Source organism: Quercus lobata, chromosome 9, assembly GCF_001633185.2.
Source record: "Quercus lobata isolate SW786 chromosome 9, ValleyOak3.0 Primary Assembly, whole genome shotgun sequence".
In the NCBI taxonomy this organism is placed as follows: domain Eukaryota; kingdom Viridiplantae; phylum Streptophyta; class Magnoliopsida; order Fagales; family Fagaceae; genus Quercus; species Quercus lobata.
This window is the reverse complement of record NC_044912.1, coordinates 4557142-4582216: the sequence shown is the minus strand read 5'-3', so window position 1 is coordinate 4582216 and position 25075 is coordinate 4557142. Positions and strand designations below refer to the sequence as shown.

At 31.7% G+C, this 25075-nt stretch overlaps 2 protein-coding genes across 2 annotated transcripts; both read left to right on the top strand.

Annotated features, from left to right (window-relative positions):
* Positions 1-484: 484 nt before the first annotated feature.
* On the top strand, positions 485-7335 carry LOC115960823 (12-oxophytodienoate reductase 2-like). Its single transcript, XM_031079816.1, has 5 exons — positions 485-662; positions 3432-3572; positions 3683-3813; positions 6343-6519; positions 6701-7335. The coding sequence occupies exons 1-5, from the start codon at positions 592-594 to the stop codon at positions 7291-7293; spliced, it is 1113 nt and encodes a 370-aa protein (XP_030935676.1). The 5' UTR covers positions 485-591; the 3' UTR covers positions 7294-7335.
* A 6463-nt stretch (positions 7336-13798) lies between these two features.
* Positions 13799-21988, top strand: LOC115961088 (probable disease resistance protein At5g66900). The gene is made up of 7 exons (XM_031080129.1): positions 13799-13937; positions 17843-17895; positions 17980-18181; positions 19862-19890; positions 20013-20428; positions 20640-20869; positions 21028-21988. Exons 1-7 carry the CDS (start codon positions 13799-13801, stop codon positions 21864-21866), a joined length of 1908 nt encoding a protein of 635 aa, XP_030935989.1. The 3' UTR covers positions 21867-21988.
* The last annotated feature ends 3087 nt before the right edge of the window (positions 21989-25075 follow it).

Here is a 25075-nt window from a genome sequence, read left to right as displayed (position 1 = left end):
ATGACAAATCTAACTATATTTTCATAATTTTTGAGGTCATAAATTATAACTTATATATTATAAAAATAATTTTTCTTTAAATAAAAATAAAATTAGTGGTGATCTTATATTAAAATAATATGCTAAAATCTAAACACAATCTATATTCTTAAAAAAATTGTTTTAAAAATTTATGAAATTAATTGTAGACGTAAAGTGGTGCCGATAATTGAGGGGGAATACATGATTAAATAAGAGGTAATATACCATGCATCCAATATATTTTCTTGTTAAATAGGCCAATGGTCCACATTGGTAACCAAATTTTCTTGAGGGTTCAATGTATGTGGTGCGGACCCATCCCCATCCACAGCCACGTATTTCCAAACGTCAGCACAGACATCATTATGAATACCATTTTAAAGCAAACATCATTGTCCAATTGGAACCATCCAGCTACCTTATTGTCAGACTTTGTTTTTTTTTTTTTGGACACAAATCTATAAATACCCATTTGTGTAACAAGCATTTCATTCCCACTTTTGTCTGAAATCAGGAACAGAAGCAAAGTACTAGCATTCAACAGGAAAGAATAGAATAGAATCATTGAAAATGGCTGCTGAAGCTCCCACCATTCCTCTTCTTACTCCTTACAAATTGGGCAAGTTCAACCTTTCACATAGGTATACCAATACACCTTGCAAAGTTCTTTTCTTTTCTTTTTTTTTTTTCTTTTTTTCTTTTTTTTTTTTTTTCTTTTTTTTAAAATGAAATCACGTTATGTGTTTTTTTTTTTTTTTTTGGGTTTGACTTTGGTTTTTTCTAAAAAAATTAAAAGGTATTTGTGATTGTGACATATCCCAGTTGGGATAATGAATCGTTTTGTTTACAAAGGTTTCAACTTTCAAGAAACCGTAGATAATTATTTAGTGTGCTAAGCATCAGTTTTTGCAAAATATCTTATTTTATTGTCTCAAAATGTACTTTATTTATTATACCGTACCATTTTATAACACATTTAATATCTCAACTTTTATATTCTTATACAATACATTAAAATAATATGTCTATATAATGCTAACGAGTACTTTCAGGGCATTAGTTAACAATCTATTTTAGGACACCACTTTTATAGGAAATGAAAAAAATTGTTAAAATATTAATTTTTTTCTTTTTCCATAAAAACTTTTTTAAAATAGATTATTAACCAATAGCCTAAGGGTATTCATTAGCATTTTTCTAAAATATATAACCCAAAACAATAAAAAACAATATTTTAATTTTGTGGTGAGTTAGGGAGAGAGAGAAAGAGAAGATGTTTTTGAGGTGAATGAATAAAAAATATTATTTTAATTTTGTAAGTGAGCTACAATACCATACTAAATTTAGGATGGTACTGTAGTATAATTGCAAAATTGGGTAATGGGGTATTATTGTGCTTTGATGCTAAAATATAGCATATTATAGCATATGCAAGTTCGGGTACTCCCTAAAAAACCTCTCACATCAGATGTTTTAAATGCAAAAAAATTAGCATTGATGTGCAGTACAATTTCATATTTGGAAATGTAGGGGCATAAAATTTTATATGTTCTAAACATATTTTGATATATTTTTTTTTAATTCCAATTTCCCTCTCCCATGTCACATCCTAAGTCCTCTCTCCCTTTCTTTCTCTGTACCTCTCTCCTTGTCACACGGGGCCACAATAAAATATATTTGTTTTGTTAATTTTGTTAATATAAATAAGGTTTGTTTTAAATTATTTTAATGTGATGTAATCTTAAAATAAAAGATGTGATGTAAAGTATATTATAAAATGATATGTTAAAATAGATAAAATAACTTTTTAATGTGTCAAATGCTAAAATTTTTACAAGAGCTGATCCTAGTACTAACACTCTTGCCCTTTTGAGCATTTTCTTGTCAGTTCACATCTGTGTTTATTTTGTGTTTAACCAAGAAATGACACATTTTTTCAAGAATTCTCTATATTAATCTACTAAAAGTTTGAGACTTTGCAAATTTTTGATAATATTAAGATTGATGAATTTTGTTGGAACTGCATTAACTGTCTTGCTGAGCACTACTCATTTCATGACTTGTTAGTGATGATTTTTTACTTTGATCTCAAAAGGACAATAAATCTGGCATTTGGTTTATCTGGATTTTGTACATCATCTCTATTGTGTAAATTGGTTTTAGATTTGCAGATTAAGGTATCTGATCACCTTGGCTGTCAGGATTCTTTGTGTTGTCATAACCTCTAAGTAATTTAGTTGTAGCTTCATCATGAGCGTGCTGACATTTATTTACAGTTTCTTTGATTATATAAGATATCAATCTATAGTTATGAAATCATTTCTCAACAACTTTGGTCTGACTTTTTTCGGGCTGGGGAGGGGAGATGAGGCCCTTCAATTTATCAGTGTTATGTTGATACCTATGACTACACATTCTGTATGATGAAAAGCAATCCAGTTTCCTCATCTATATCCTACCATAGTACCCAAGTCATTCTTCAAATGCAGTATGTTATCATTTGATGATCTTGAACCTACATGTGATTAACAGAACTAATTCACCCTACTCTGTGCATAAAAATTTATCAAATTAATTGTTCCAAGTTTTTACACGCTTCATTTTGTTTCTTATCATCTTTTCTGGTATTTTCTTTAATTAAAACGTGGCCATGCATGTATTGCACAAGCCACTGGCCCCTCACCAGCAAATTTATAGTACTCATGGGATTGTACTCAAGGGTGTTTAAATTAGACAACTGGGAAGTACAAACTTTCTTTTGGATCTGCCAAAATATGATTTTCTACCTTAGAAAAGCAGTGACTGTGATTCTATTGAAATAAGAAATATCAGAGGTCAACTGCTGCATTCGGTTTGGTCTGCTTGTACAGGGGTTGGACCTGGAGTGGAAGCCATTTGACCAATTTAACTTATTGTATACTAAGTCTAGGCTAGGTTTGGATGCTATAAGAGTTGAAATGTCATAAGCAGTCACTTTTGAAGTCAATACTGCACAAATATATACTTGCCTTCTTTCCAAATGCTCTCATTATAATTGTTAAGTTTTATGTTTGAAAACAGTCCTAAACTAAGTGCCACTCTTTTTTTTTTTTTTTTTTTGGCAACCAAAAAAAAAAAACTTACTGCTCTTTGCTGCAGCTTTGTAGGTGTTGGAAAAAGGTAAGCTTATGATGTAAACATAGGTTGAAAAGAGAGTTACACGAATTAAAAACAAACGTAGGCCCTGAACTTGAAACCAAGTATTTTCAAATTTCAAGTGCCTGACAAATTAGCTATGGGGCTTAATCATATTATTCTTTCCGAATTTGCTACAGGAAATATATATTTGATTCTTATAGGGTACTACTTTCTTCAATTAGAAAGATTTCTCACTTGATTTACTCAATTTATCACTTAATTTGTATTTTCAGAGTTGTTTTGGCACCAATGGCCAGACAGAGATCTTATGGCAATGTTCCTCAGCCACATGCTATCTTATATTATTCTCAGAGAACCTCCAAAGGTGGTCTACTGATAGCTGAATCCACTGGAGTTTCTGACACTGCTAATGGGTAATCAATTTCTTACCATGTTTCACACTGAAAGACAATCTCCAATTTGAGGGTTCCCTTTCTTGCCTTAAAATTTTTATGACTTCTTAGGTTTCTTTGCTATTGTAAAGGCACCCATACAAACCTGGTATATGGACAAAAGAGCAAGTTGAAGCCTGGAAACCCATCGTAGATGCTGTTCATGCCAAAGGAGGAGTTTTCTTTTGTCAAATTTGGCATGTGGGGAGGGTTTCAAATCAAGGTTTGTCTTTGACTAAGACCAACTTTATATCTTCTCTTCTAATATTGCTTGTTGACAATTAAACTTTTGTAATGGATGGAGAGAGTTGAATGTTTTGTAATATGCTAAACTAGAAAGACTATATATGGTAAATCATTCATGAATTGACTAGATTTGGGTTTTCTATACCACATTGTGCTACTTAATTATTGATTGTTGTTGATCCTAAAGGAAGTATTGCATGTGAACCTATTTGGTAGAGAATCAAATTGGATGGAGGTTTTGATTGACTGCTGAAATAACTATGCGTTGGTGCTGTAGAATCTAGAAAGCATCGAAGCGGCTACAGGAGTGCTGCACCTGCGTTCGATGCAACCTGACATGGGGTGTGGCGGGTGACGCCGTTGTCCACGTGTCGACATCAGAATTTTTTTTTTTTTTTTTTTTTTGCGAATATGCGCCGATTCTTGCCAACTTAGGCCAATCCACACTAATCCGGATCGGATTGTATTGGCCGGCCGAAACCGGCTTTGAATCACGCCGAAATTCAAGTAAATATTATAAATAAATAAAATGTGCAAAACGCACTGTTTGAACTTGAACATCTTTAAACCCAAAAAAAAAAAAAAAAAAACCCCTAAAATCTCTCATTCTCTTCTCGTTGCCTCCCTGCCTCTCTGCTCTTTGCCTCCCCCCCTATATTCTAATTTTCGAACATCTTGAAATGTTTTAGTTTCAAACTTATGGGTTGTACTTAATTTATGAACATCATGTTTTAGTTATTATCTATTATTACTCTTAAATTTGGTATATGTTTATATAATGTGAAAAAATATGCTTAGTAATATATAGAAAATATAAATAAAAATATTTTTAATAATCTTTTAATCACCGCACCCTGCTGCACTTGCACCTTACAAAAATTTCTGACTCCCGCACCCACACCCGCATCTAGAAACACACCCATGCTTCATAGTGTAGAATGTTATTCCCTGCATGATGAGTATCACATTTGAAAAAGAAACATACTTTTTGAGGAAGAGCATTAATTGGATTGACTCTTATAGTTGGACAAAAAGCTAATGTTGTTGCCATTTTAGCTAAAGAGGCTGTTTTATATCATTTTAGTAGAAAAGGCCAGAGTGCTGGTTGCATGCCACTTTTTCAAAAGCATGGTTCCTTCAGTTGGTTGGTCTTTCAAAATCTTCATAGTTTTGTTTTAGATATGCAAACACCACTTGCTCTAAATCAATTGTTGTTAGGTTCTAAAGACTTAGGATTTTATGTATTTAGAACTCTAATGTGTATTGTTGGCAAACCATGATCAAAACAAAGTATTTAGTCGTGTTTAGACTTGCTCAAAGTTGGTTCATTTATGTAAAGTTGGATTTAAGTTGGTGTAGATTTAATAAAGCATTTCAGCCTAGTTCGATCAATCGAAGCTTAGGCTCAATCAATCGAAAATCGAGTCAGATGCGTTTTCTGCAGAATTCCAACTCAGCCCTAGTTTATTTAAAACGTTTAGGGTTTTGCGTTTTTGCCCTAGGTATATAAAGCAAACCCTAGCCACGTTTTAGTGTGGCTCATATTGCTGTTTGTGTAAATCTCTTGTGAGATCTGTGAGGAGCTTTTCTTTACATAAGCTTAGGATTATCAAGAAGGAGATTTCTTCAAGAGCTTAATGATCATTCAGTTGCTGCCATAAGAACTTAAAGAAACACAAGCGGGTGTGCTTGTACTTGCTGGAGAATCCAAGAAAGAAGGAGTTCGTTGTTTCGGAGCTTACACGTAGTCTTGTTAGTAAGTTTCTACTAGTGGGTAGCAATAGGATGTTAGTGGTCTAAGTCTTGTTGAACAACTTCGATTCATTCATATTCATTCATAGTGAATTCAGGTTTACCTTGAGGATAGCTAGGTTAAATCCTCCCCAGGTTTTTACCGGTTTGGTTTCCTGGGTGATCATATCGTTGTGTTATTTATCTTTCCACTGCTTTGCATTATATGATTGTTTGATTGTGATAATCTAGATTTGGAATTTGAACTAAATAACAACTTGGCTAATTACCTAGGTTAATCCAATTGTGTTTTTAAGGGGTCTAAAAACTATCAATTGTCAAAATCATTATTGAGTCCTACATCTGTGGTAGTCATAGACAGCCAAGCACCACTATTTGGAGTGTCAGATAGCCCTAAGATCATGAGCTTTCCTTTTTTTTTTTTTTTAATGGAATAAGATCTTGAAATTTCCTTTTTTCGAGTGGAATATTTATGGAACCCATCCTTACTATACAATCATGTGAAACACAAAATGGAGCTATTATGCCTTTATGATCCAAAAGAACTATTAATTTTTTCTCCTTTTTTTTTTTTTTTTTTTTGTGTGTTTTCAAATCAATGAAGGTCTTGTCAATTACTTCTTTGGATAGTTTTTTTTTTTTTTTTTTTTTTTTTTTTAAATAAAAATTAAATCTATGTGAAGAAACATCGTTTTCAAAGTAATTTAATAGATCATAATTGGATATTTATATTTCTTTATATTGTTGCCTACAGGTTTTCAGCCAAACGGTCAAGCTCCAATTTCTTCCACTGATAGGCCTTTAACCCCTCAAATTCAAGCTAATGGAATTGACATTGCCGAATTCACTCCTCCAAGGCGGCTAAGCATAGAGGAAATTCCTCAAATTGTAAATGATTTCAGACTTGCTGCAAGGAATGCTATTGAAGCTGGTAAGTTCTTTTCATGTGTTTATATAAGATAAATGATATTTGATTGGTCAAACGTACAAGGGAGTGAAGAATTGTACTTTGTACTTGATGAAAGAAAATTGAAAGAACAATGGGAGCTCATGGTTACCTTTGTTATTACACAGTACCTTCATTAAAATGTCATTATTTTTCTTATACACAGGCTTTGATGGAGTAGAGATCCATGGGGCTCATGGTTACCTAATTGACCAGTTTATGAAGGATCAAGTGAATGATCGAACGGATCAATATGGTGGATCCCTTGAAAATCGTTGCCGGTTTGCTCTGGAAATAGTTGAAGCTGTTTCTAATGAGATAGGAGCAGACAAGGTTGGAATAAGGCTATCTCCTTTTGCAGACTACATGGAATCCGGAGACTCAAATCCAGAAGCTTTAGGCCTTTACATGGCTGAATCCTTAAACAAATATGAGATTCTTTATTGCCACATGGTTGAACCAAGAATGAAGACAGTTGAAGAAAAGAGTGAATGTCCCCATAGTCTTGTGCCAATGAGAAAGGCTTTTAAGGGTAGCTTTTTAGTTGCTGGGGGTTATGATAGGGAAGATGGGAATAGAGCTATTGTTGAAAACCGTGCAGATCTTGTTGTTTATGGTCGTCTGTTTTTAGCCAATCCTGATTTGCCTAAGAGATTTAAGCTCAATGCTCCTCTCAACAAGTACAATAGAGACACATTCTACATCTCTGACCCTGTCCTTGGATACAGTGATTATCCATCCCTTGAAGACATTGCTTAGGTTTTCAAGGAGAAGAGTGAAAATAAATTGTCCAAAAACATTGCCAATGTAATTCCTTTCTTGCTTTTAGTGTTTTCATTGAACTGTACAAGTGCAACAAATAGATTTGATAGATCTAAATAATTTTGAAGTGGTTATTCTCTTCTAGTGATAATATTGTTGGGGCTGATCTGCTTCTCTGCCAGACTAATCATGATTTTGAAGCATAATTTGGCTATTACAAGCAATGATTGTTTACTTAAATTGACAAATATGCGTATAAGATTTTGCTTTCAGCTTTAGCTACAATGGACTCAGTCTCCTTTACTTTTTTGCGTACATAAGGTATGCATTGAACCATTATAAGTGGCTACTCAATTACTAGTGATATTATCTATATTTAGGGCATTTAGGCTTATTTTCTCACTTCCATTCATAATAAAGTGACTAAATTTCAAGCTAGCTGTCAACCATATCTTTCTAAGCTAGAGACCGGTTGTGTACAAAATATGTGACATTTAGCACAAACACAAGTGGAGTTTACAAATGGAATTATATGCACACACATGATTACAAAATAGCATTTCCTCAATTTCTTAATGTTATGATTCTAGTGTCCCACATGGATTAAGTATAAGCTTAACCATGTGTTTATAAGCTCTTAAACACCCTCCCCTTGCAAGCAGGTTTTCAAGGGTGAGTTCTACCCATAGGTTTGCAACATTTGGTATCTCAGCCAACCACCACATTGAGTAATCGGACTCAACTCATTGAGTAAGGGATTAAATAAGTTGTGGCTTTATGGTCGGATCCCAAAGGGGGCAACCTAAAGGCTAGATTAAAATAACTAAGGGCTACCATTGGGCTACCTGCTGGTTCAGTTCCTGGATCCTCGGAAATAGTAATATGTTTCCCATTAGTGCCCTATAACTATAATTAGTTGAATTTTCTATGCATAGAAGTACATGATAAAAATTTTGAACGCTCCTAGATGCATGGCACACAAACATCCATTTACTATGAACATGAACTTAGCATTTAGCCAAATTTTATGTCCGCATCCGTGTATCATTCCTTTGTGTGTGTGTGTGTGTGTGTAAGTGTGAATTCAACCAGGATTCCATGACAAATTTGATAATGGCTAAGTTACTAAAAATAACATAATTACCTGATAGAAGTATAACCGACTAGAGAGAGCACCCACATCAAGCACCCAAGTCCTAGAGTCTCCAACCCATCCATCTCCTTGCTTTTCAGGATATCCATGCACAGCCTATTCAGGATGTGGCAGAATTTGCACCAGTTCCTGTGCCTGTGGATTGCTATATGGATCACAGATATCATATGGTTTCTCCAAATAATTGGCATTTCCTGGACTGCAATAGAGATGATGAGTAGAATACGGAAACTGAGATGTCTCATTTCTGTATATTTGGCCTATAACTTGATATGACATGTGTGTTGATATGTAGTGTGTTTGTTTCTTAACTGGTTTCCAAAGATCTTGGATACAGAATCTTTGGTTTCTTTTCTTTTGTCATATTGGAGGTTTGAGTTAGTTTGCAAAGCAAAGCTATGGCATCATTGGTTGGAGGGGCTGCTCTGGGGGCAGTGTTTGGAGAGGTATTTAATGTGTTGCATGACACAGTTAAGTGTGTTGGAAGCGATGCCCTTATGTTCAAGCCAATTCGTAAAAGCCTCCAATTCAACCTAAATCTTTTAGCGCCAGTGGTTGAAGAGATAAGACAATTAAACAAAAAGCTTGATCACACAGAAAAGGAAACAAAGAGCTTGAAAGAAGATATGAGGAAGGTGTTGAAATGGGCCGTGTGTGACTTGAATTGCCAAGCCCAAGTCAACATAAGTTAATAGAATCCTAGTTGTAAAGGGAATGCTCCAGCTGACTTTGACATATATATAAACATCATATTATATTATATTATATATAATAAAAGTTAGGCTTAGACACTGTGGTTGCGCCATGTGGCTTCACCAAATTGTAGAAATTTTATTAAATTTTTAGAATTTTAAAGAACTAAAAAAGAATAGTATACTACCAGGACTCTAATTTATTCTTAGATTAACATTATTTTTTATTTTTTAGGATATACAAAAATTTAATTTAGATAATATTTATCATCTAATTAACATTATTTTTTAAATTAGGTGATAATATTTAACATACAAAAATTTAATTTAGATAATATTTATCATCTAAATTTTCAAAATTTTAATATTATTAAATTAATATTATTTAATCACAATATCAAGCAACAAAACTTGATTATTAAGGGATAAACACAATCCAAATTCTTCAAGAGGTGATTAATATAATCTATCCCAAGAAGCAATATATATCTCCAATAATTTGATAATCTCTATCTATCCCAAAAAAACAATATGTATCTCCATTAATTTGATAATTTCTACGTTGATGACATTTAAACATATATATATATATATATATATCAAAATTCCTTATAGCTATCAAAAAGTTTTTGATCTTTATCAACTTCTTTGGATAAAGTAACAATAAGTGTTCTAATGAACTTCTTCTTCTTCCTTTTTTTTTTTTTTTTTTTTTTGGGATAAACATTTATCCTACTTCATCTATTTCCTAATAATAAAGTAACAAATTTAAAAGTATTATTTTTTCTTCTCAAAATTTTTTTCTTTTGAAATAAATAACAAAAAAATAGCTAATATTTATTAGCTTTAAGGTAAACTAAAAAAAATTCTAATAACAATCTAATAACATTAACAAATTTAAAAGTATTTTTTTTTTTTAGATTTTTAGATTTTAAAAAATATATATAATTTTTTTTTAGAATTTATAAGTTAATAAAAATCTTAATTTAATTATAATCTAAATTCTTCATCTAATCCGTGTAATCCTTATTTTTTTAAGAAGTCTAATGCATCTTGAATTGCAGCATTGTAGACTTAGTGTAATCTAATTCTTCTTATTTTTTTAATTACTATAGTGCATGGTTTAACTTAGATTGTAATCTAATTAATTGGATAATGAACCTATCCTTAAAGTAGTTGAATGCAACAGGGAAGAGTGATGGATTTAAGGTGTAGAGCCTTTCTTAAGAGAGACCGTAAATGATAAACCATGTAGCTATATATTGTATTAAGCATTTTACGTTATGCAATTTTTAGGTTCTGCTCCTTTCTTCTTCTTCTTCTTTTTACGTTAATTGTGACAATGTTATTCCTAATTGGTAAGAAATCCAACTTTTTCATCATCTAACTTCTTAGATCGTACATTTTTCGGGTATGTATTTGTCATTTTTTTCTTTTATTTTTTTTTATTAAATTGATTAGGTTTTGTGTATTTCTTGCCTTTTGTTTAAGATAATTTTCTTAACTTTGATCTAATTTATATGAATAATTCAATTCTCATGTGATGGTATGAGTCTCTCTACTTCAAATTTTTAATGTTTAGTAATTTAGATTGTTCTTAATTATTTAATTGAGATTTTCACCTAAATATTCTTTCAATTATTTTTTTGGATATTTTTAATTATTGAATTCATGGTTTTTTCATTTGAATATGCGATGCAGAGATATTCAAAGTATCAAAGAAAGATTAGCATTGTTCTTTCAATAGAATGACTGCTGGAAGGACTAAAATTCTCTTGAATTTCGTTTGGTACAAACCTCTTACCAAATCATAATTTAGCAACTCAAACTCAAAGAGCAAGACTGCAAAAGACTTCCATGTTGGATGGTAAAAATCCTTAGGACCTACATTTATCTCCTCATGTTTGGTGTATTTGATCAAAACTTTTGGCCTTCGTGATATATTATCATTGAAAAGTTATTAGATAAATCTCATTTTCCCTTTGTAGTGGGTTGGATATGAAACTTATTTTCAAATATATATTATGCAAAATTATAAAAAACAAAATCCATAAATGAATAGATGGTATACGTATAACCATGCATCCAAAAATAGAATAGAAAACTATTGACATTTAATATATATATATATATATATAATTTGCAAGTAAATGGAAATAAGAGAATAAAATAGAATTCAAGTTTCTACTAAGAACATTCTCAAAAGAAAAAAAAAAGGAAAAAAAAAAGTTTCTACTAAGAATTCTTTTCATATAACGTATAAACAAAGAGCTTGGTTACCCATTGTATATTTTGAGTATACAAAAAGAATGTAAGAAATTATTGGGGATAGATTACCCAAGTTCACAAAAGAGGAGGTTCAATAGATTTTATTTTATCTTCATCATCCTCCTTATTCTCTCTCTTTTAGCCTTATTGGTTGAACAAATGGTTTTATTCTCTCTTTATTCCGAATAGTAGTGAGAAAATTACGTGGTATATGAAAAGTTTTGCAATTTTTTTTAGTTCATTGCAAACTTTTTTTTAGTTTACGTATAAAACCATGCAACGCACGGGTCTTTCACTATCATAAAAAAACGAAATGATCTTAATTTAGAAATTTAATATATATATATATATATATATCAAAATTCCTTATAGCTATCAACCACGTTCTTTTTTTTTTTTTTTAATTTTTAATTTTTTATATGTTACGTTATGTTGAATCAACTCTTTTTTTTTTTCTTTTCTTTTTTCATTCTATTCTTATGACCTTTTTTTAATTCCAATTTTTATGGGATAAAAACAAACACATTGATTAGATATTTTTAATTTCAATAAGATTTATATGAATTATATTTCAAATGGTACTCTACCAATATATATAACCCTATATATCCTTTTTGGAGTGAAGCTTATTTTAATATGTGAATGTCTAAATCCCATGACAATGTAGGTATGCATTTTTTCTTCTTTTACTATTATTATTTTCATATAGTTTATTTTCTTTAGTGTTATTATTGGTTTTTTGTCTTTATGTGATTTTAATTAATGAATTCAAAACATTCAAAAACATTGTCAAGTTTCTAAAGGCTCCTTCTTTGTTTTTGTATTTTGTTTTTACTAAATTGATTAGGTTTTTTTGTATTGGTTGCCTTTTGTTTAAACTAATTTTCTTAGATTTGATCTAATTTATATGCTTAGGGTTAGGGTCTTAGAATTAATGATTAAATATGGTTAGAATTAATAGATTAATTTTAACAATTTTCTTATTTTATTTTTATGTTACATCAAATTATTAAGATGTTCTACACGTGTATTCTTGAATTATCAACTTTAATTTTAATTTATAATATTATCATTTTTGGAGTGAAGCTTATTTCAATATGTGAATGCCTAAATCTCATGACAATCTAGGTATATGCATTTTTTCTTCTTTTATTATTATTATTTTCATTTTGTTTATTTTCTTTAGTGTTATTATTGGTTTTTTGTCTTCATGTGATTTTAATTAACGAATTCAAAACATTCGAAAACATTGTCAAGTTTCTAAAGGCTCCTTCTTTGTTTTTGTATTTTGTTTTTATTAAATTGATTAGGTTGTGTATTGGTTGCCTTTTGTTTAAACTAATTTTCTTAGATTTGATCTAATTTATATGCTTAGGGTTAGAGTCTTAGACTTAATGATTAAATATCGTTAGAATTAATAGATTAATTTTAATAATTTTCTTATTTGATTTTTATGTTACATCAAATTATCAAGATGTTCTACATGTGCATTCTTGAATTATCAACTTTAATTTAAATTTATAATGTTATCAAGATTATATTAGTTTTAGATTTATCAATTGTTTAGTACATTTTTTTTAAATAATTATCAATTTAAAATTCAATTTGGAATTATCAATTTAATTTAGTTTTAGGAAGAAATCTTACCCCTTATTTTAGTGAGATAATTATTTACACTTGATAATTTTTATTTTCTTTTATCTTTATTGAATCTATTAAAATATATAATTATTTATACATTTATTTTATAATTTTTTTCATAAAACCGTGCAACGCACGGGCCTATAACTAGTACATATTATATTTTAAGTGTAGCTGTGTGCTGTGGGATTAGAGAAAAATTCCAATTAACCTAGTGAGCAGCCGCATGAGAGAAAATAGAGAAAAAAGAGGCAGTCAGCTTCTATTCTTATTTTTTCTGTGAGAGAGTGCTAGGGTGTAATTGGGATTTGGGTTTCTTGAGAGTGTTCTTGTGCACTATTGTATTTTCCCTGATAATAGTGAAATCCCTGCAACTCCGTGGATGTAAGCAAATTGCCGAACCACGTAAATATTGTCTTGTGCGTGTGATTGTTTTCTTTGGCGTGTGTTTTCTCTATTTGTTTTGTTTCTCACAGGTTGGGAATTTGGTTAAATTCCCTACAGAAGGCCCATGGGCTCAGGGGCAATTTGGGCCGCCAAGAGTGGGACTACCCTTTACAAGCCTACTACGGGAGACAACTTACAAAGTTGAACGAGGCCATTGTGATGTTCTTCCAGGTTCATATGCAAGAACAGAAGGGATAATTTGCAGATTTTGGAGCAGTTGAAATCTCTTTTGCTGTCACCCATCTTGAAGATTGGTTAGTTGTCGTGCTCAGTTACTGGACCTCCGGATTTTACTGTTGGGATGGATGAACCTTTGAAGGTCTTAAAGACTAAGCTGCTAGAGGAGAAGAAGCAGAAGCAGCAGCTTCTATTGACTGCTCCTGGTGGATGTGGGAAGACCATATTGGTGAAAATGCTTGGTCATGACCAGGAAATTAAAGGTATTTGATCTCTCTCTCTCTCTTTCTTTTTTCTTTTTTTGTGTATGTAATTTTAATGCAAAATTGGCATGTGTTTGCATATTCTATAAGTTATTTATAGTGCTAGTATGTGGATCTTAGTAAACTATTAGGAACTACCTAAAACAAAATACATATACAAGTTTTTTAAAAATGTTAAAACAAGAATTACAATGCTGTGTTATGTTTTTATACATCAAGAACAGGTTACAAAACTTATTAGCTGACTGTATTAGCCATTATACTGTATTAACCAAAGGGTGATGTTTATTTCACACCACTTGAAGTCACAATTTCAGTGCAAAAAGTGTGTACATTTGTGTGAAATAAGCAGTGTATACTAGTATTTACCCTTAACGAAAATAACTGACTCCACTAGTGAAATATAAGAACCAATGTGTCCTGGTCTGCTGGTGGTATTATGAGACGCACATGTATAAACATTACACAGAATACATAGAACGACTTGCAGTAAAATACTTGATAGTCTTAAGCTACAATCATTTATATCACAACCAGCAAAATCAAATTTCTTCAAATCAAATGGTTCATCAGTTGAATTCTTGACAAATTTCATTGTTGAACCTTAAATTGAACTATTGCTTGAAATTTGAATATCATATGCATGACTATAATGGGAATAAATGGGATTGCAATGCATTCACACATGAAGATTTGAATTTCTGTAAGTGAAATTAAAATACAGTTTGAAACAAATTTATGTCTTACTAGGATTTGGTAAGATATGATAGGCCTTTACTAATTATGTTCATTATTATTTTAGCCCTTTTAAAAGTCTAGCACTGCTTTTGGCCCATTTCATCCTTAGGATTTATTGCCTTAGAAGAGTTGTAACAAAGAAAATGTAAGATATATGTAACAGAATTTTATTTGGTTCCTTAAATAGTGAGAGGCTGTGGGGGGTTCCCATTAGCCCTCAAAGTGAATGGCAAATCACTCTGTGGGAAGCCTTTAGAGGCTTGGCGCCATAGAGGTAGAAATGGTCTAGTGGTCATTCTATCCTTCTGATCTGCTTCATTGTCTTTAACAAAGCCTAGAATTTTCAGTTGATGAGGACAATTTAAAAGTGTTTTATGGACCTAGGTTCATTTCGTGAAGAGCAAAAGATCCCTGTTCTTGCCCTCATTGATGTGTGGCAAGAATTATATAAACACGATGAAGATGGCATTGATGCCATTGCCATTTTACATGAACTCACCTCTCGGAATCTGGCTAATCTTGTGATGACAAGGTAGGCATGCTGACTCTTACTAAACATAAAAAGGACTCCAGAGCTACGAGTGAGAAGATACAAACGTGGGAAAATGCTTTGAAATGCGTGAGCGGGATTGCTGGGTTTGATGTAAAAGACAGCATGTAAGTCTTCCTTTTCTGCTTTGAATAGATGTGTGTTTGGATTTTTGATTTTTGTCTCAGTTAGTATTTTTTATTCTTTTCTTTTGCAAATATAAAATTGAATCCTAGCTTTTATTTTTTTTTGAAATAACTCAGTTTTCAGGGTTTTATCACAAATTTAAAATAAAAGAAGTTACAAAAAATTATATCTTTTGATAAATTCTAAGCAAATATGGTACCAACCTTGGATAGTCACTTTCTTCAAATTATCTGTAATTATCAGACTAATACAGTAATACTTGACTGATTCAACATGAAATTTTTACTGTTAATTTTTAATGTTTCAAATCAAATTGAGTACAGGACACTTTTTTTTTTTGATAATTTTATAGTTACAACTAGGGGATTCATTGTAACCCAATTAACAAAGACAAAGCTAAGCTAAGGGAGTTGGGGGGCCATGCCCCCTGGCTTCTCAAAGTTTCTTTTGTAGATCGATTGAGCTAACCTTTACCCAAAAAAAAAAAAAAAAAAAGTCATTTACTCTCTTTATTTTTTGAGAAAAACACATTACACCCTGTAACTTTGATGAATTATGATTTTAATCCATTAAGTTCAAAAATTGTCATTTTATTCAATTAAAATCTTTAAATTATGGTTTTTTTCTTGACTATTTTACACTATTTTTGTTGCACAAGACTACAAACAAATAAAACCCAAGTGGAGCATTTTCCTTGAAGGCATAATCATCCTACAAGTATTTTTCCTTAAACATTTTCATAGTAATTGATATTATTATATAGTATCATCAATTTAGGTTGAAAACAAGCATGATGATATATTTATATAGACACACACCTAGCTAATAGACTTTTTTATACATGTTTTTAGGATTCCTAATCAATATAGATCATGCCATCTATAAGTGTTAGATTAATTAAATATCAGTTTTCAAATTATACTCCCTCTAAAACACAATAGTTATTATATTTTTATGTTTATACGTGTAATTTATATTATTCTTAAATCTGTGAAATGTAATTCATGAAAATATATGAAATCTTTATCCTTAAATTAACAATGCTTTTAGTGAAATTTTTTAAATACACATTTAAGATGTCATTAAATATTAGTTAGATTGAAAAATCAATTGAATTCAACCAAACTTTGGCCAGTAAATAAAGAAATGGTGCCTCTGCATTTGCACAGGTTACCAATTAGTTAGTCATAACTCATAACAAGCAAACAACATATGAATAAGTAAACTAGAAAGATATCAAATGTCAAAAAACAATAATCTATCCAAAAGGCTAAAAACTCAATTTCAGATAAGAATACAAATGGCAATAAGACAAGAAAAGGTTTATTTTTGCTCAAGTTAAACTCCCAACTTATGGTAAAATGCAGCATTTTTACATTGGGGTCATTTTAGACACCCTAAGTTTCCCACCGTTCTATTTGCTTCCTTTTATTGTTCTTCATGTTTATTCCTTTTGGCTGCTGACTAAATATATATAGTAAGAAACCTTGAGTTATTTTTATCTCTTACGCCTGTCAATGGCTGCCTCTTCAAAATTATTTTCCTCTGTTACAGATATGAATCAAAAGTTATCCAGGATATCTGTGGAGACGTACATAATAAATTATGTGGTAAATTCTCTACTTCTACCAAGGAACTTGTTGGACTAGTTGGAATGCAATTGTGTGTGGAGGAAATGACAGAATTATTAGGCATTTGTTGTAGTACATCTTCTATAGTTTTTAGTGTACCTCCACCATAAAGCTCTTAAAATATTATCAATTAATTTAGAAATGAGTTTTGATTTTATCACGACATCAATGTTTTGAAAATCAATGATTATGACCATTTTTTAACCTATTTAAATTATTAATCACGTGATAAAATCCAATCTACTTATTGCAAAATGAATGGATAGAATTCTAAGAATTTCATGAAGTTTCCCTAAAATCTTTAGAAGATCATAATTCACAATTAGCATATGACACAATGACCATGTATAAGACCGACATTTTAGCATATAGTATATTATACTAACAATATTTGGTATATTTAATAAAGCATCACTTATCATAAAGAACTTTTTAAGGCACCAACATATGAACAATATATTCCCTATGTTTTACAACTTGCTTCCCTTTTAAGTCTATTCTTGATTGTTTCTCAACAAAAAAAAAAAAAAAGGTCTATACTTGATTTAAAAAATAAAATAAAATAAGTCTATACTTAATAAAACAAGGAAGTCAATATGCTTAGTATTTCTTTCCTTCTTACATAGAGTGGAACATAGAAAGTAGGATAGAATATTTTGAATAAAAATCTTCTGTCCTACTTAACATTTATTACTAAAGAGTATAGTCTTCTATTCTTCTTTGCATTTTTCTTTCTTCTCAAATGGCTGCTTTGATTCTCTGCTCCGTTTCCTTATCAGCACAGGTGCACTGATCAAGAGATATAGAAGAGTTAGAGATCTAAATTGCTTTGTCATCTTTGGTTTCTTTTCTAATGGCAGCACCATTTGTAGGAGGGGCCTCTCTGGAAGCAACGCTTGAAGAAGTATTGCAGGTGTTGCATGACAGAGTTAATAATGTGGGAGGCAAAGTCCTTATGGTCAAATCCTTTTTTTAAAAACTTGATTGCCCAGAACAGGGAACACTGAGCTTGAAGATGGGTAGGTTGTCGTACTTAGTTCCTAGTCCCCCAGATTTTACTGTTTGGCTGGATGTGCCTTTGGAAGTGTTGAAAACTCAGCTGTTGAAGGAGAAGAAGCAGCAACTTCTACTGACTGCTCCTGGCGGATGCGGGAAGACTGCATTGATGAAAAGGCTTGGTCATGACCAAGAAATTAAAGGTATTTAATTTTTTTGTTGTGTGTGTCTAATTTAATTTATAACTGGCAAGTGTTTCCATATTTCTAAGTTGAAATGAAAGACTAGTCTGCTAAAGATTTAAAACTGACCCCAAACTTTTAGAACGAAGGCTTGGTTGTTGTTATTGTTACATTTTCTTCAATTTATTTATAGTGTTAGTAGGTGGATCCTTTACAGTAAAAGTAAACTGTTAGGTACTACCACAAAAAAAATACATAGAGAAGTAATTCATTGCTGAATATTAAATTGAACTATTGCTTGAGCACCATATACATGACTGTAATTGGAATGAACGGAATTGCATTCACACATGAAGATTCAAATTTCTGCAAGTTAAATTAAACTACAGTTTGAAATAAATATATGTCTCATTATTTTGTTTTAGCTCTTTCAACAATAGGAGCTGTATCTTTGGCACATTTCATCCTTCGGAACTACTGCCTTAAAAGAGTAGTAACTAGTATCAAAGAATATGTAAACTAAAAAAAAATACTGATTACATAAGAATTGTTGTTGTTTCTCAAAAAAACTTATTATTAATTTATTTATTTTCGCTCCTTTTTAATCTTTGCTGTGATTGGGATTATGTATTAACTTCACCATTGGGTAAGGTATGCATTAATGTATATATGCATATGAATGAAGAAATACATTCTAGTTTTGATCTTGAATAGTACATATGTAATACCATATGTACCTGCTTTCATACTTATATTTACATTTGAGCTTGCTTGATTTGTTTTGAACCATTTGGCCCCAAAATCCTACGAGCCTTATTTTCATATTTTCAAATGAGCAAATTTAGGTACAGTACCTTAGGTACCCCTTTTAAATTGCATACACCTATCCAATTAAATGACTCAATCAATGGAAGTTTAACGCTGTCTTTTTTTCTTTTCTTTTCTTTTCTTTTTTTTTCTTTTTACTTTTTTTCACTATCTCTTTCAATGAGAGAAAACCTGTAGCTTCTCAAACTTGAAACTTCTCACGCACAATCTCAAAAGCTAGAACTCAAAAGAACTCAATGACCATTATGCTTCTCAAACCCAAACTCTCTAAGTTCTAATCAAAACCAAGAAAAGAATGGCGAAGGAACTGGCTTATGAGCATCACATCAACAACAAAACTCAGATTTTTCCCGCACAATCTCAGAAAAATCCAATGGTTTCTTTAAATTGATAATCCTTCAACAGCATTTGACTTCTCACACTCAAACTCTCAAATTTCTCAACGAAATCAAGCAAAGAAGGACAAAGGGCAATCTTCTCTATTAATCTCATTATTTTCATTATGATGCAAAGCCAGATCTGGTTGTATTCTTGGTTCACATGGTGAATGAATGTTGGCTTATGAGGTTGACCTGTTTGTCTCCCTTATTCCCTGTATTTACACTTGAACTCATTCTTTGCACCAGATTTTCCCTCTAAAGAATGCTAGGACGTTTCAATGATATTCTTTTTGAAACTTCACTTAAGCCAAATTTCTCCCTCTTTGAGTGTGAAAAGTCGAAGAGGATCGATGGCTTTCTTTTCTCCTAGGTTTTCTAATAATGGGTTCAACGCATCTGTGAGAAGTTTGACTGTGGGAGATCTGAAAGAGATGGTGAAAAAAGAAAGATGTGTTAAGTGTTAACTTCTGTTAACTGAGTCATTTAATTGCAGGTGCGTACAATTTAAAAGGGATACCCAAGGTACTATACATAAAGTACTGTACCTAAGTTTTGCCATTTTCAACAATTCATGTGATTTGAATAGATATATCATTGGCTTATATTACCCCTGTGGCCTCCAAACTATAACTGATTTTATTCAGTTTCTTATATTACAAATAATGAGAGGCTGTGGGGGGTTCCCACTAGCCCTCGAAGTGAATGGCAAATCACTCTGTGGGAAGCCTTTGGAGGCTTGGCGCAGTAGAGCTAGGAAATGGTCAAATGGTCATTCTATTTTCAATACTAGTTCTGATCTGCTTCATTGTCTTCGGAAAAGCCTAGAATTTTTGGATGATAAGGACATTTTGAAAGATTGTTTTATGGATCTAGGTTCATTTGCTGAAAGCCAAAGGATTGATGTTCCTTCCCTAATTGATATATGGGAAGTATTACATGATTTTGATGAAGATGGCAATGATGCCATTGACTCTTTACATGAACTCACCACCCGGAATCTGGCTACTCTAGTGATGACAAGGGATGGTGACTTTATTTTATTGTCTGATATTCTTGTAGTGTGCTTTCTTGGGGTTTAGCTTTGGCCAGCTTATTCTTGTAATATGTTATAGCTCCCTACACGGCTCATGGTCCTAAGGTACAAGTTATTGTAATGTTAATAAGACATAATCAACTTCTGATGTCAATAATATTTTATTATAATTATAAGCTTACTTGAGATTGAAAATTTTGAGCCTTCTTCTAACTTGTAATTTATGCCCATTCACCAGGAAAGAATCGAAAGATGCAAGTGAGAACAACAGTTATCCTACTAGCTATAATGAAGACTTTGTCACACAACATGATCTTCTTAGGGAGCTAGCTATGTATGAGAGCAGCCAGGAGCCAATAGGACAAAGGAAACGATTGATTATGGACATAAATAAAAACACTTTACCAAAGTGGTGTACGGAACAGGATCAGCACCTCATCAATGCCTGCTTATTATCTATCTCAACTGGTCGGTTCATTTTGTTTCTATCACACACACGAATGCACACACACGTGCAGGAATGCATACACGTGTGAGCACTCACACGTGCGCATGTGCATACATTTATATATATAACATACCAAATATTGAGTGCCCTCTCACATCGTATAGAATCCTTTTTGCAGATGAATTATTCTTGTCATGTTGGTGCAACATTCAAGCCCCCAAAGTTGAGGTTCTAATTCTGAACTTTCAGACACAGAATTACAGCTTACCTGATTTCATGTTTAAAATGGATAAACTCAAGGTTTTGATGATAAATAATTATGGTTACTTTCCTGCCGAATTAAGAAATTTTCAACTACTCAAGTCTCTACCCAATTTAAAGACAATTAAATTGGAGAAGGTTTCTATCCCTTCCATTTGCAAGGCCCCTGTATTGTTGAATAGTTTGAAGAAAATATCCTTATTTATGTGTAAAATTGGTCAAGCTTTTCAGAATTTTACTATCCAAGTTCCAGATGCATTGCCAAATCTAATGGAGATAAACATCGACTATTGCAATGATCTGGTTGAATTGCCTGCAATGTTGTGTGATGTTATCTTCCTTAAAAAACTCAGCATCACCAATTGTCATCAACTGTCTGCACTTCCTAATGGAATTGGAAAGCTAGTGAATTTAGAAGTGCTCAGGCTTGGGTCCTATACCGATTTATCAGAGTTGCCAGAGTCAATAAGAAGCTTCCATAAGTTGTGCATTCTTGACATATCCGATTGCCTAGGCATTAGACACTTGCCAAAAGACATTGGTGAGTTATGTAATTTAAAAGAGCTCCACATGAAAGGGTGCTTGAGCTTGCGTAAAGGGTTGCCACAATCAACTACAAATCTTGAGCAATTGAAGCTTGTGATATGTGATGAAGAGAGGGCCAAGTTCTGGGAGCCTATCAAGGAAGTTCTTACCAATCTAGAGGTCAAGGCGGCTGAAAAAGATACCAACTTGACTTGGCTTCTCAAACCATGATTTCTGAGAATTGTTTGTTTTTGGAAAATTTTGTTGTCTTTGTCAACTTATTATCATTATCTTCCACTCTTTGTTTCTTTTTCCTTACATTTCGGTCATATTGAACACATGAAAAAATATATATCAATAGAAAATATGATTGTTGTAAATCCTAGAATTATGTAGATTTTTGTGTTGCCTTAATTTTATGGTTTTTTTTTTTTTTTTTGGGACCAAAATATTGGTTTCATATAATTAACGGAAAGTAGAAATGTTTTTAATTTAGGTACCATAACAAAAATTAAAAGTTTGTATATTATAAGAACAAAAACTAAAATTCCATGCAAACTTTAATAATGAGACAAACGCTGTCACTTTGTGCTGGTCTTTGTTTTAAATTTTATATTCTTTGACCCGTTGGATTTTTCTTGGTCAAGAACAAGAAGCTCTTTTCTATATTATTTCCTGTCTAATCTGAATTTCGACAACCAGACGTACGTCTAAATTCATGATCATATAGTCATAATCATATATTTCTTGGTGCTTATATCAAGAAAAATTGGTGCTCCATCCACATCATTGGATTCCACTGTACATACATAATAATGAGTTTTTTTTTTTTTTAATTTTTTTTTTCTCATAAATCATAATGCTAAACTAATGAGTTGCCTTTCTTGAGCAAAATTAAAAGAGTGTTTATGGACTTAATAAATAAAAAATCAGTTGCCATTAACAAGGGTAAAAATAACATGTTGGGTTCTCAATTTTTCAATTGCTTTCATCACTTACGGGTCAACTAGTTATGAAAAAGAAAAAATATTTGTGTACCATAAGATGAAACTCTCAAGCATGTGAAATCAAATATGAATTTGAATTTGTCCGTAGAAATTTTCAAATTAAAAAGGCAAGTGTGGTCTTCTAAAACCACAATTACTCAATCCAATATAGGGAATCCGATGGAAAAAAAATGCTAAAACTAAAATAATAATAATAATAAACAAATGAGAATTATATTGAAGGCCATACACGCCTTGCTGGTTCTGTTCATGGATCCTGTGCAATGGTAATATGGTTCCCATTAGTGCCCTATAATTATATTGTCCATCTTGAAGCAGAGGGACAAACTCAGCTGCACTAATCAAGTTAGATTAAACTAAGAAAGTTCACAATTGTGAATTAGGGAAGAAATTGCTCTAATGGGTTCAGGTCCTTCAGGATGCTATGAAAAATCCAATGCAAACCTATGATATATTTCAACCACATCCAATCTGATGATTGAAAGCTGCATAGAGTTAGGGCTAGAATTTTTGGACAAAGCTGTAGCACCTCGAGGATGATTATGGGTGAAAGGACAGGATTACTTACGACAAGTTTGTACAGTACTGCAGAATTAAGAATAAAGTAAGAAAAAGAAGATCAGATAGGAGATAAAAGGAAGAATAGAAAATTTTTAAGTCTCACAATGCCTTTGGGGAGTCCCTCCTCAAAGATAAAATATAGAAACATACCATTAGTGATAAGGAATTTCAATTAGTTGAATTGTGAAAGCATAGAAGTAGATGACAAAAATTTAAATGCTCCTAAATGCATTTACTATGAACATGAACTTAGCATGTAGCCAAATTTTATTAATCCACATTTGCATAACATTCCTTTTTGTGTGAGTGTGTGTGATTTCAACCAGGATTCTATAACAAATATATTAATGGCTAAGTTAATGAAACAACATAATTACCTGGTAGAAGTATAACCGACTAGATAAAGCGCCCACATCGATAAGCCAAGTCGCCCACATCGATAAGCCAAGTCCTAGATATCCATGCACAGCCCATTCAGGATGTGGCAGATATGGAGGCTGCTGAGCAGCTCATTATAATTAAGAACAAAAATCAACGGAAAGTATAATGTTTTTAATAATTTAGGGACCATAACAAAAATTAATAGTTTATAAAAACGAAAAAGTAAAATTTCATGCAAACTTTAATAACGAGACAAACGCTGTTACTTTGTGCTGGTCTTTGCTTTTAATTTTTTTTTTTTTTTTTTAATATTCTTTGATCCATTGGTTTTTTGTTGGTCAAGAACAAGAAGCTCTTTTCTATATTATTACCTTTTAACCTGTCTTATCTGAATTTCAACAACCTTACTTCTATAAGACTCTATATTAATAATCGTATGTTTCTTGGTGCTTATATTAACAAAAATTGGTGCTCCATCCACATCATTGGAGTCCATTGTACATATATATAATGAGTTTTATTTGTCGTTCTCATAAATAATAATACTTAATTAAATATTTTTTTTAGTTGCCTTTCTTGAGCATAATAAAAAAAATCCGGCTAGGGATACAATGTTACATATATTCGCCACAACCCCATCGTGACACAAATGAAAGAGAGCGTGGATCCCATAAAAAAAAAAATGTGGAAAATTCGTGGTAAATCTGTGTCCACGTACTACATACTTAATAAAACCTAAAAAGAGTTATCTTATAAAAATAGTTGTGAAAAAAAATTGTGGTCTAAGACCACAATTTTTTTTCACAACTATCCTATGTGGTTATTTTTACATAAATCGATCATTTTAGACATTTTTTTTCACAACTATCCTATGCGGTTACTTTTACATAAATCGATCATTTTTTCTTTTCCACTCATTCTACCAAAGTAAAGTTGTGGCACAAAAGATTGTGATCCTAAATTTTCTCCAATAAAAATGATTAATTGACTTTAACAAAGATAAAAATGAAAACAATATGGACATATCCAAAGTTACACCAATTTTCATTACATGCTTGGATCTCAATTTATTGATGATTGGATTCATCTCAATCAACTATTGGTAGTTGATGAAAAAATGAAGTTATTATGCACCGCAAGATGACATTCAAGCATGTGAAATAAATAAATAAATATATTAATATATATATAAAAAGTTTTCGTCTCAGCCTTTTTCCATCTTCCAACTAGTTAGGCCGTATTGGGTCGAGTAATTGTGGTTTTAATTCTGACTCCACTTTTGCCTTTTCAATTTGAAAAATTCCACATACACATTCAATTTATACTCGACCCAATACGGTCTAACTAGTTGGAATATGGGAAAGGCCAAGACGAAAATGGAAAATATATATATATATATATATATATATATATATATAAACTGACAATGCTATAGTGTCTCATCACCAAAAAAAAAAAAAAAAAAATGCCATATTGCTCAAAGGACTAAGA

What these genes read in the sequence shown, in the direction of transcription:
- LOC115961088 (XM_031080129.1), top strand. Translation starts at nt 13,799, where the DNA reads ATGGATGAACCTTTGAAGGTCTTAAAGACTAAGCTGCTAGAGGAGAAG. An exon ending in TCATGACCAAGAAATTAAAG is followed by an intron (nt 18,182 to 19,861) that starts GTATTTAATTTT and finishes ATTTAATTGCAG; the next exon opens with GTGCGTACAATTTAAAAGGG. An exon ending in TTGTCTGATATTCTTGTAGT is followed by an intron (nt 20,429 to 20,639) that starts GTGCTTTCTTGG and finishes CCCATTCACCAG; the next exon opens with GAAAGAATCGAAAGATGCAA.
- LOC115960823 (XM_031079816.1), top strand. Translation starts at nt 592, where the DNA reads ATGGCTGCTGAAGCTCCCACCATTCCTCTTCTTACTCCTTACAAATTG. An exon ending in GTTTCTGACACTGCTAATGG is followed by an intron (nt 3,573 to 3,682) that starts GTAATCAATTTC and finishes GCTATTGTAAAG; the next exon opens with GCACCCATACAAACCTGGTA. An exon ending in GGGGAGGGTTTCAAATCAAG is followed by an intron (nt 3,814 to 6,342) that starts GTTTGTCTTTGA and finishes TGTTGCCTACAG; the next exon opens with GTTTTCAGCCAAACGGTCAA.